Raw genomic sequence first — 12,801 nt, forward strand, 5'->3', positions numbered from 1 at the left:
TGTGTCAAAGCTACAATCACGATGAATGGACTACTGTACAATATGATCATTAACTTTGTACCAACAGTACATGATAAATAAGGCTCTGTTATTGTGTATTCTTTTTTTGTTAGTTAAACATTACTTGTTATGAACAGATGTACGTATATCAAGCACTTAAGTGAGACTTGCATGCACAAGTATATTAGTATAACATGTAGTCAATCATTTGATTTTAGTTTTTTACTGCAGTCTGTCACCTTCCATTTTCAAGCCTAAGTGACAATTAAATAATATTTCAACCAAAAAATCCTATTGTATCACACTCGCTGATGTGAGTTTTATCATAGTAAAAAGTGGCAAAATCCAATAGAAGGTTCCATGGAACCCATGAAACCCCTTGGAGCCGTCACTGATGGAGACTATACAGTGTCATGCCATAGATAAATCTTATTACTTTCAGATTGAAAAATGTACATATATATACCACTGTTGGAAATCCTACATGTGTGTACGTAAAAAAAATTAACAGTGTATGCACATTGTGTACAGTTAAGTCTAAAATTTACAATTATTAAATATCACAGTGAATTCTTTGTTTTCTTGTTCTTCTTGTATATCCTCCAATTCAACAGTGGCTTTAACATTTCCTTGTGCTGATTGCTTATCAGGTAGTGCTGATTCTAAAAATATATCACTTCTACTTTGCCAAGATGTTAAGACATCAGATTCGCTGCCATGACCTACAATGAAAATTTTATATTTCTTTAATGCTATAAATCAGTGCAACACATTTACGAAATGTTCGGCAACATTTCAACTATCACAAGTATGTGAATGTGATGTAGCACTATATGATTGTTTAATTATATTATTAAATTGAATAATTAAAGATTATGCCACTTCCTACTCAATGCAACACTTGTAGATAAATCTTCTAAAGTGCAGTCTCATCAATTTCAGAACTAATACTGAATCTCTCATGTTGCAATTATACATCAAATTTCTCAGTGACTCCATTGGATGCAAGGAAACAAAGTAGCAATACTACAGTGTTGTTTTAACAGTTGATGTAGACCACTATATATAAGAAATGTGCTATGCTTAATGTATTACTTCCCTTTGACCCTTTAACTAGCAGTAGCTATGTCAAACATGAAAAGTGCATTGTACTCTATTGGAAAGGTTGTAATTGTACATAAAAAACAGCACAAATCTAGCAAAAGAGGTATCGATACAAGGTCTCTACTATGTGGTCTTGATGGAGTACTGGTTAAATTTGATATCTATGAATATTGGCAATGTTCTCCTCATAATTATGCTGTTCTAGAGGATCTGCTTCACTGCAGTTTTCCTTTTAGAAGTTTTTTGCACATATATATTGGTTCTGTTATACAGCAGTATGAATATTGTGCAGTTGTACATAACATTAATTGGTAGCTGAACCATAGTTCACCTGGCAGATGAGATCATTTCAGCAGTACAATTGTGAGCATTGACAGTCCACTCCCATGCTCAGCATGTGTTTGACAAAATTGGAAAACTATGCCACAACATGTGATTGCATAAAACATCGGCAGTGCCTCTAATCCACTCCTATTTGCAATGTAATGGGCTGAGAAGTAGCAGAAACACTTACTAGTTCTTAGAGTTCATGCTTACCTAAATCCCTTGTGCTACATACACTGCTAGTTTGGCCAATTGGCCATACAGCAACATACAAGTATAGTCACTTCATGACTGCCTGTGTGGAGAAAGTGAGATGTCTTAAACCACCTTTCCATTATTAATGACAATCCGCTTGTCCTCATGACTACATGCCTTTAAGTAGTGCCCCAGCAATTACACTCCTTTTTCACATTTTGCTAGAATTGTACAAGTTATCATTGGTGATTTCTCAGAATAATCTTCTTGGGGTCACACAATTTGATTTATTTTTATTACTGTATCATTCATTTTTATGAAGTGTATGTTGGTGTAGCAAAAGGGACACAACCTGATAAAGAGTGTGTTCTGTATTTTCCCAATATCCAAATTTGTTTGTAATGTAATTCTCTACCTCTGTGCTAATTTTGGTGCTTTTATCACAAAAACACACTTTTTTGCTATTCCACCTCACTATTATAACACTCCTGTTGCCACTACAGTTGTTACTTTTAAACATCATGTATTTCCGTACATTTTAATTTTGCCACTGTAGTGGCTTCTGCACCTAATTAATGGCAAGGTGGGAGGAATCTGTCCTAACCAGTTGCTGTAAAATATTCGTCTTCTACTCAGGGTACGCCAATATTGCAATGTGCATTATTTTTTATATCCTGTACTTGATTGTCTATCAATTACTTCATACAATGCATGTTGAGTTACAATTTCTACACTTCAAAAGGAAAATACTGATGAGGCAAAGCATCCAGATTATTTATAGAGTGAATGAGTATGTGCATGGATTCTATTTTTTAGAAGGAATACTGCACTTTCAAAGTAAAAAAAATTGGTGTTACCATATACAGTATGCAGTGAATCTAATGAATGTATAATGTGTATTATCCCACAGCAGTTACATTGATTACAATTCAATACTAAAAATTAGATGACTGCTTTACTATATAGAGTGTGATTTTTTAATCGTATACCAGGAACCCACCCACCACCCCGCCACCCCAACACTTTTACTTCTGAGAACTAATTAATGCATGGTTAGTAGTTGACCAGCTACCTACCTAACTAATAAAATTCATAAAACTGCAAATTATATTCATATGAAAATTTGTAAATCTGCATTATGTTGCATGAATATCTTTATTAAAGTGAGTTCATGCAGTGCACACAATAAATGCTCTAAATGGCAAAGCAAACAAGTTTTTTTTGCTACAACAAAATTAAATCCAAACCTGGTTGACTGTTATATCTAATTAGAGAGTTTCAGAACAACTCTTGTATACTGCAAAATGGTTATTGCCTATTTTAGTGGTCAATTGGTTGCTTATTTAGCTGATTCATTGTTAAGGTACATTTATTGGTCCTTAGACTACTGGCCATTTTGTCCATGAAAATCAAATGCCCAACCTGTGAAAACTAAAGTTTCATTGGGTGCCCCAATGAAATTTTAGTTTCATAGCATTTTATAATTAAACAAATTAATGAAAAACCAAGGTTTTCATTAAAATTGTCCTAAGAAAATTCTATGAAAATAAATTTCATTGGGGCCATCTTTGAAAACTTTTTTCATAGTATTTTTCATTGGATTTTCATTGACTAAATCATGACCTTTATGTGAGATTTTTGGGTTGTACCAGCAATGGCATTCTTCCTATCTCACACAGTTGTGCACTTTAGTGGGAAAATTCACTTTAAAAATGGTGAATTGCAGCACTTGCATAATTTTCTATCCTTACCTTTACAGCTCCACCATATTTCTAGTAAGTTCCTCTCTTGTTTGCACCATTTTTGTTTTCAGAATGTTTCAAGCACTCCATAACCCAATGTAATGGCAGTAGTTGGCACTTCGTTAGACAACGGTCTGGTTGAAGAAGGTAATGGGGAATCATGGTTAAAATAATGGTACAGGTTCTACACATTGCCCACCACGTGTGGCAACTGAAATGTCATAGAAACTATTTTCATTCATTATATCGCAATGATTATGAAAATTATGAAAACTTTATACTACGAAAATTTGGAGCTAAACAGAAACATGTTTTGCTAGCTCCATACAAAGCTATATGCATCAAAGTATTCACAAGTCTTTTACTAGGATATGAACCAGTTATATTACAGTAGTCGTAGAATATCTTATGAGTCCGAGGTGAATCGATCCGAGGACAATTATCAATAACTAACTAAAGATATTCTACTCCTGCTGTGATATAGCTATAACATACACTTAACACTACTGGAGATTTCTTGAAGAAAAGAAAAGAGGAAGGCAATCAATGCTTTAGAATAACATCACTTTACACCTTACCAATGCCATATGGGACACATGCAGGGGGAATAGTCATTGTAATTGCACCCAGCATGGATTACTAGAATTCAGTGGAGGCTATGTTGTGCTTAAAAAGCTGGGCTAAGTATATTTTGTCCTCATTGAATTTTATGAAGAGAAAGACAACAACAAAAATGCCTAAGTTCACCCAATCAAACTTTGAAGAACTGAAATCACAATATTGATGGACATAATGGCACTCATGACTATGGAGGATGTCCCAGAAGAGATGGTTGTTAACTGGGACCAAATAGCCATTACGTAATTATATCCCTGTGTCCAACTTTATGATAGCTAACAAAATGGGTGGAGGTAGCAGGTATTGATGATAAATGTCAAATGACTGCCACTTTTGTGTATCACTGAGTGGAAATTTTTTACCCATCCAGCTAGTACGTATATTAGAGCAGGTGCCATCAAGCTGTTGATTCCCAGATGGTTTTTGTGTGACCCACACAGCAAATCACTGGTTTAATGAGGAAACTATGATTGCCTATATCAAAGCAGTGATTTTCTCTATACATGGCAGAAAAGATCAAGGATGCAATTGGGATTGGACTTGAAGCATAGTAGACTAGTGATCTTAGACGAATTTCAAGGGCAAACAGCTAGTCGATTGAGTGCTGAATTTATTACAGAACCGTCATTAATTTCATTACTTTATTGTTCCACCAAACTGCACTGGTTGCCTTCAACTACTGGATGTCAGTGTGAATCAAGTGGCAAAACAGTTTATTTGCAAGAAATTTCAGAATCTGTATGCTGGTAACATTGTGGCTCAGAAAGATACTGGCAAAGAGCTAGAGCCCGTGGACATGTGACTTGCGATTGTCTAACTTACCCAAACATCCTAGTAGATGTGGAACAAGTGTTTAAAACTACTTAAAAGAGTGCTCCAATGGCTACCATGCTGTTCTGGTAAACGCATGCGGCTACATGATCATGACTCATGCTGGTTGCACTTCAATTAGAAAATACAAAAATTGATTGATCGTGCTCTTTGTTTTGTAACAAAGGATTGTGCAAAAAATTTATATTATGAAAATTTGGGGCCATACAGTATAATGATACTGTACATTTGATGTACTGATACTACATTTTGATTGCCAACGTTGCACACTTGATGTTTAATTGATTTTGCTGCATGAGCTGTATGAAATAAACACCTTTTTTTGCCAAAGGTAACAATTTAACACTGTATGGTAGTTATATTTCCCAGGTAATAATTACGATAAAGTTCCAATAAAGTCTTTGAAGCATGGCTTCACTATGATATACATAAATAGCAATTTAATAACCATTTCAAAAGTGTTTTGTGTACCGATGAAATCAAAGCAGATTGTAATCACACACTCTAATAGAGCATTTAATAAAAGTTGCAACATTGCTGATTACGTGTTAATAATTTCAATAACTTGACCACTTACATGGTTAGCTAATTTGTATTTTATTTCATAGTTTTACTTAAAGTGGTTGCCTTGTTAGAGTAACCTAATGCTGTTTGACTGTCCTATTAAAAGTTCCCATAGGCCACCTCAATTTTTACCAAGTTTATAGTGCAAACACAACAATTCTCTCTTGTATTACTAACATAATCACCACATCTCTACTTACATGGTACAGATGAAGTCACTGCTACAGGAATACTTTCTCTCTGTTCTAGAAATAAAACAAAATATGTAGTCATACATACAGTGTATATTGATCATGAGTGCTGAAGTTATAGCTATTAAAATTTATAAACATATACATACAATCTACTAATCCCATTTATGTAACTCACTTGCAGCTGCTCCTTCAGATCTGAACCATTTCCTCATTCTAGACAATGTTCCTAAATGTAAGTTACAAATACGTTTCTAATGCTTGACAGGTAAACTGAAGCAAACGTATATATTTAAATAACGCAATGCTGTGATATTCATTAACTATTTCCTATTTGCAATCTATAGCATGTTTCTATACAAGTGCTTACCTGTACCAGTCTTTAAAGTGCTGAACTTACCCTATTACATATTGCATTATAACATTAACCTCTGATTTTAAAATGTGCATCACTTACACTTGTAGAGAATGTACCGCCTATAGTAGAACTCGCCAACATACTCTTCACTGCTCCATATAGCTATGTTATATCACAACATCTGATGATATTGTAATAGTTGTAACACAGGAATGAGGGCTTTGCCTGATATGTACAGTATTCCTAACAGCCCAAGGTCCACAGGCCAGGGGGCATAATTATCATGAATGCCCTGTGTTACAGCTAATCTGTAACACTTCAGATCATTAGCCCGTACTGGGTGATCAATCACCCAAGCCAATACGAGTGCAATCACTGGATTATTATATGTGACCGGATCTGCAAAAACCATAATGGTACAACCCTAAATTTACAGTATAAAACCATAGTAAAACACTTGCGACTCAAAAAAATTGTAAATACTTTAATGCTTTTTTCTTGTTAAAGAAAAGGTCTAATGGTAAGAACTTGGATATCATCTTACTCACATACACAAGAGGAGTTCAGAAATTATTGTTTCGTTGCAGCAGATTGATGGATATGAGGTTAGGTCCAATGGATACAGAGTTATGGGAATTGTTTACATCACGTGGAAGCAATCATACATGATCAATGTTTCTTTATTGATTTTGTCTCTGTATGTAGTGGAAAAGGTAATACAAGGAAAAAGTTACTCAGCAATGAATTTCTATATTCATGACAAACATGATAGTGCAAGTTGCTACTCTGTATATTGTGGTGCTTGTGAGTACCTGTAATTTATTTTCTCTATACTTACTATACCAATCAATCTACTTGCTGTACCAATCAATCTTTCTGTTGTTGCTACTTTGTAGGGCTGTAACTTATTGGCATACAATGGTGAAACTTTTCCAGAGTATATACAAAATTGGCTATGTAGATTATAAATGAAAATGCACCATTATGCTGGGTTTTCGCAGATCTGGCCACATATATACATGCCTGAAAGATGAGATTGTGGGTCAGTAGCTGGTACTTTCTAGGCTATGTTGAATAGACAACTCCTTGGAGAATTTTTGTTATTGTCCGTGGCATGGTTACAGAGTTTACTAAAGGCCTAGATGGGTAAGCTTGCATGTAGAGTGGTTATTTTGTGTAGAGTGGTAATTTCATGTTATCAGTAATGTGGGTGTGGTCTGCATTTGAAAATGTGCAGAAATGCTTACCTTAGCCCAATGTTTTTTATTTTCGCATAGGATAGTGAGGGTAAGAAAACTCAGTCTGTCTGAGTGGTTTTCATGGCCAAATCCAAGTTATACATACTAATCATGTGAGTATTATTCAATTAATTCTCTATATAATTACTGCCCAGTTGTAGCCCGGGCTACATTCAGATGTAGCCTGGGCAAGTCGCCAATTGAACTACATTGTGAGTGTAGCTTGGGTGGATCATTTGATCTGAAGTGTTACATATACTATTGTATGCAAAGTGGTACACATACTTTGTTATTGATAATATAACACTACCTTTTCATTTTTTAAGACATAGAAGTAGAAGATAAATAAACCCTATAAAAAAGTAGTGATAAAGTTATTAAAGTGAATTACCACCAATTACCTGTAGTGAATTGAGTATTGTGAATATCCACGCAAATGCTATAGTGTCTTCATTAACAGCCAGTAATCCAAACACCCAAGTCAACCCAAACAATGGCAATAAGGACACTGCTGCTGCTAGCAATGCTCTATGAAATATTAATATGGTTGCATATTAAGAATAAGTTATAGTTAAATCCCACCATGAGTAGGATAATCGTAGTTATCAACCTGAGGTTAAGGTGAAGCTGAGACCAAGGTGTTGATAACTAGATATTCTATGAGTGCAGGTGGGCTTTAATTGACTTCTATCCCACATTTTGAAGCAGTCAAGTTCACAAACAATGTGTCAATTAGGCATATAGATAAGTAATGTAATTTGTTGCAACGCAGTTTACATGCCTTGGTGTGGGCGTAAAATAAATATACAGTGCAAACCTACATTATACCATTCCACAGTAAATGAAGCCAACGTGCTTTAATGATAAATAAGAGAATATAAACTAGCCTTCCAGGAGAAGGAAATTAAATTCAGCAACACAGACTCCATGAGATGAATGCAAGGTCCATTACAGCATCGTACATTAGCATAGTAACCTAGTGCTACCACCATGAACTGAATCCAATACACCTGATTCAGGTTAGAACATGGACCAATATTGTAGGATACATGAAATGTAATGATGTCATAATGGTTCATTGTAGAATTGTAAGCTAGTTTGACAGGTTCAAGATCATGAGGATACTAGGCTTCCTAGCTAATGTGTAAGGTTTTAATTTGCTTTGATCATTGCACTTCTTTCAACTGAATGTGTAAATATATGTTGTCTTCCACACATGCACCTACCATACACTCCCAGTTTTTTACTTTGATTTAGGGCTTCGGTGGGATAGAAGTGCACATATATGGATAGTCAAAACATAAAAAAACAGTTATTCAGAAAATAATCTATATTAGACGTTTATTGCTGTAAGGGTGGTGAAAGTTGCAGTGCATAATTAACTTACTTGACTGTCATACGCATGCTCAAACTATCAGCTGCCCTGTGATTCTTTTTACTTTGAAACACTCTTGCCAATGTGGCAACATACAGAACAGCATTTACCTATAACAGCATTAGTAATAAGCTGAGAAATCTAAGACAATGTTGTCAAACTTTTCTTCTGGGTAATCGTACACACATTGTGGTACTGTATGCATGTAAAGCAATATTGAAACAATCAGCAAACAGTGGGCTAATTAATATGACTCTGTTTATTTCATTTTAAAAATATGACAGATATGTATATTATACAAGTACAAGTTTGATTAGGGACCAAAGAATTATATAAAAAGTAGTAGAACAAGTGAGGTTTCCTACACCTGAAGATATAATGGTGGACATTTAATCATGCAGTATGATAGTACTGCATAGTAGGGACCACAAAGGTGTAGGCGTGGCCCACAGAAAAACATTAACCAAAAACCAGCCTCAATTATCCCTGACAATGATGAGACAGTATTGGTTAGGTAAAACTAAGCCCAAACAAGCTTTCAGATCGACACGAAACGCTTTCAAAAAGTTGCAACATAATTTTTTTAAATTATTAAGCGGAATTTTCTAATGGCTGACTGCCTGACTAATTGCCTGACTGATGCCTTCAGATAAGCGCAACTCGATAATGGCTAAGGCTATGGGCTTGATGTTTTCAATGTTCAATGTTACTTGTTCCAGAGAGGTACCTTATGGCATACCGCAGTACGTACAATGCATTCTTCATGGACTCTCCAATGTACTCCTTTGTGTTCCATACACCTTGGCTGACAGCAAAAGGTGTCGATTTGGTGGTAACATGTGGTTTCATTTTGTAACAGAAATCATCCATATTTTTCATAGTGGCTACTTTGATTGCAGAGGTGCTTTTTGAACAGTTCTTGATTTGTAATGCTGTGTAACGGGTTGACAATAAAGTGTAATGGATACTTCACTTTTCAGATGATAATTGCTATCTGAAGTGCATGACACTGTTTATTTCTTTTGATGCGGTATGCGTGGGTTCACCAGTCATAATAATTTTATTTTACAAAAAAAAGTTAACAAACAAGTACACTAAAAATTGGAATTTTCAACTAGAATATGGACCATAGCACACTGATAAAAGTACTGAAACAAGCTGAAGTAGTGCACGATATTAAATCACAGTGAAACAATAAGAAGTATTATATCCCTACTGTTCTCAAGATACCATAATGGAAATGCACAGTAGAGGAATAATACTTCTTGTTTTTTGCTATGATTTAATATCATGCACTACTCCAGCTTCTTTCAGTACTTTTTATCAATGTGTTATGGTCCCTACTCTAGTTGGAAATTCCAATTTTTTGTGTACTTGTCCATAGACTGAAGTAGGGATTAAATCAAGAGTTCATAATAAAAATAGTGAGGGTCTATTTCTATTATAAACTCTTGATAAAATGTCCACTAGTATTAGTTGATCTCCCTTGCTTCACTTCTTTTTATTTATTTGATCCTTAAAATTCCTTTTGTCGACTTTTTTGTAACATTATTATGACTGGTAAACCCATGCATACCACAATAGAAGAAAGAATGGTGCCAGGCTTATTATTTGTCTGAATGCGTGCCCCAACTATCAACTACTAAAATAGTGAAGTGGCCATTATGCTTCGTTTTCAGCTATGTTCAGCCCATTATAGTGTTACAAACAATGAAAAGTATGAGAAGGATATCTGCAATTGTTCCAGTCACAATGGAAAACTTGGATGATTCCCAATACAAACATAGGGAAACCATCATGTGATGCGACCACAAATCAACACCTTGTGCATCAGCAAAGATAAATGGGACACAAAGGAGGATACAGGTAAGTCCATGAAGCATGCCATGTAGCCTGTGGGGCTGAAGTGACGTCCACAGTGAAAAATAAAGCCTTAGCCATTATTGAGTTATGCTTTTCTGAAATTCCACTGAATAAATTATTTTTTGAGCATTTTGGTCATACTGAAGGCAATTTTGGGCCTAACCAGTATAGCTAAAGTGCCATGATGGTATTGTGTAAGACGGGTTTCTGGTCTATACCTTTTTTGTAAGAAAGTACAAACTTCCATGATCCCTAATGTAGAGTACTGTGTGTATGCCTTTGCAAGTTATATTGCTTACTGCAATTATCAGCAACATTGGACCAATAAATCCCCAAATAGCTCCATTTTCATTAGATATCCAACACCTAAAATGCATAGTGATAAACTCAGTATGTTTCAAAATGTATTGTGAACTTACACGTCACCATTTCCATAATGATCTCGTGACACAGCAGCTGAAATTGCCACGACAATGACAGGTGGTCCTTTATAAGGATATCAATAATGATTTATAACTCTGTATATGTGACCGGATTTGCAAAAAGGTACCTTTTTCACACACAAAATTTGACCCATTTTGTGAACTTTAAAGCTTCATAACTTTTTGATCATGGTATATAATTGATTGAACTTTTCAATGAATGTAGCTACAGTATCTGGCTACATTATGATACTAAGAGCAAGTAAAACAGTATAAGGAGTCAACTGTTATACCATTTTGTTTCCTGGTATGTCAAATGTGTGGAAAAGGTACCTTTTCACAAATCCGGTCACATATAGCTTAGTCATTGAATTGCATGTACATGTTAAAGCAACTAAGAATTTGATTAACATGATGCAAGCTATGAGCTTATGTCATACTTGATGTGTATGTCAGCACTTACCCCAGCCAGCTAAAATATAGAACTTCCGAGTTTTGAAAAACCCTTGGTAAAACACCAAGTAGAGTAGTACAACTAACAGTATTCCTTCACACAACATCCAGAAGAATACAGCCATAAAGAAATAATGTAAAAGTATTGCCACAATTAAGCAACCGACCTAAAACAAGATGAATGAAAACAATGATATACTAACACACTAATTAACTATTATTTAGCATAATTAAGAGAATTTTTGTTAACCTCCAACTATTGAGAAATACTTTGGGTTATTAAAAAGATTGTGTACATGGAAAAGAACATATGTGACTGGATTTGACACAACAAGGCTTCGACGCACAATGCTTTGTTAGGAGATATGGCGATTTTAAGGAATCATTGTGTAATAACTTCCCAGTGCCTACAGCTGTGCAAACAAAATTTGCACCAATTGTTCATCTGTTCACTAGCTATCACTGAGTGGGTGTATACATTTCTGATACCCAAAATTTGCCCTGTTTTGAGCAGCTTTTTTCGAGCGGGTAATAATATCACAGATGGTAGTAATAGGGTGGGAGGGTGGGGGTGGACGGTGGTCTTAATATACGGGTATAAGATGGAGTAAGAAGACGATTGGAATCCAGAGGCCAAGTTTGGGCTCTCCATGGCCCTCCATGGCCCTCAAATTACTCCAAATTGACTGAGAACACTATTGGCGAGCTCTCTGTGAAGTCCCAGCTCACTACACACCATTATCACAAAACCATGGCCATTTAATGGTGCCAATCTCACACTCGTGGCTTTGACAGGGTCGGAAGAAAGCTGCTACAGAAACCAGACTTGTCAGTGCTGAAGGAAGTACAGTGTGAAATATGATAGTGTATTAGACCAGCAATCCATTTCTGGTAAAATCGTAAGTTTGATTTTGTGTGTGTGGAAGCCTTGTTATGTGAAATCCGGTCACATATTAAGGAAGGCTATGAAGTTTATCCCCACAAAATAGACTTTTACTTGTACATATGTAGGTCAGTGAAATAAACAAAGTGGTATATTTTGTATATTTAAATATATTTATCAGTTGGTATTATTTCCTTTTGATTTCATACTCAATAACGGACCTATGTTTCTTGCAAGTTAAACTTTTAACATCCCATTCACACTCCCTTCTAACTTGGGTACAGTATGGCATGATTTAAAAACACAACACAGCCGGTGTGAACTAATTGTGCCATGAGACCAGTTCAATAAGATGAGGTAGGTGTGGGTTGGCACAGGATAGGATACAATGCAAATGTATTTTGGAATGCTCAACTCATACCTTTGTTGGACTTCAGCCAGGGTTTCTACATCCTTCTACAATGTAGCTACAATGTACTGTGTTTCTGATAGATAAGTACCAGCCTATTATGCTTTTAATTTTACCTACTATGCTATGCTGCAGTGCTCAAAATTTTTACCCACTATGCTCATAATTATGCTCAAAATTTACACCTTGTAGCCCTTATTTCGAACATCTTTCCCTTTCTGAATGGCTTGC

At 35.5% G+C, this 12,801-nt stretch overlaps 1 protein-coding gene across 1 annotated transcript in view; it reads right to left on the reverse strand.

Annotated features, from left to right (window-relative positions):
- Positions 1–411: 411 nt before the first annotated feature.
- LOC136261116 (adhesion G-protein coupled receptor V1-like) overlaps positions 412–12,801 on the reverse strand; it is a 107,250-nt gene continuing 94,860 nt past the window's right edge. Inside the window, exons 90-100 of the mRNA XM_066055085.1 lie at positions 11,289–11,445; positions 10,823–10,889; positions 10,703–10,769; positions 8,553–8,650; positions 7,567–7,693; positions 7,476–7,517; positions 6,027–6,089; positions 5,940–5,970; positions 5,748–5,798; positions 5,579–5,623; positions 412–722 (exon numbers count right to left, since the gene is read on the reverse strand). Of these exons, the coding sequence (XP_065911157.1) occupies positions 538–722; positions 5,579–5,623; positions 5,748–5,798; positions 5,940–5,970; positions 6,027–6,089; positions 7,476–7,517; positions 7,567–7,693; positions 8,553–8,650; positions 10,703–10,769; positions 10,823–10,889; positions 11,289–11,445 (933 nt within the window). The 3' untranslated portion in view covers positions 412–537. The remainder of the gene's footprint in view (positions 723–5,578; positions 5,624–5,747; positions 5,799–5,939; positions 5,971–6,026; positions 6,090–7,475; positions 7,518–7,566; positions 7,694–8,552; positions 8,651–10,702; positions 10,770–10,822; positions 10,890–11,288; positions 11,446–12,801) is intronic.

This window comes from Dysidea avara, chromosome 7 (assembly GCF_963678975.1).
Source record: "Dysidea avara chromosome 7, odDysAvar1.4, whole genome shotgun sequence".
Lineage (NCBI taxonomy): Eukaryota > Metazoa > Porifera > Demospongiae > Dictyoceratida > Dysideidae > Dysidea > Dysidea avara.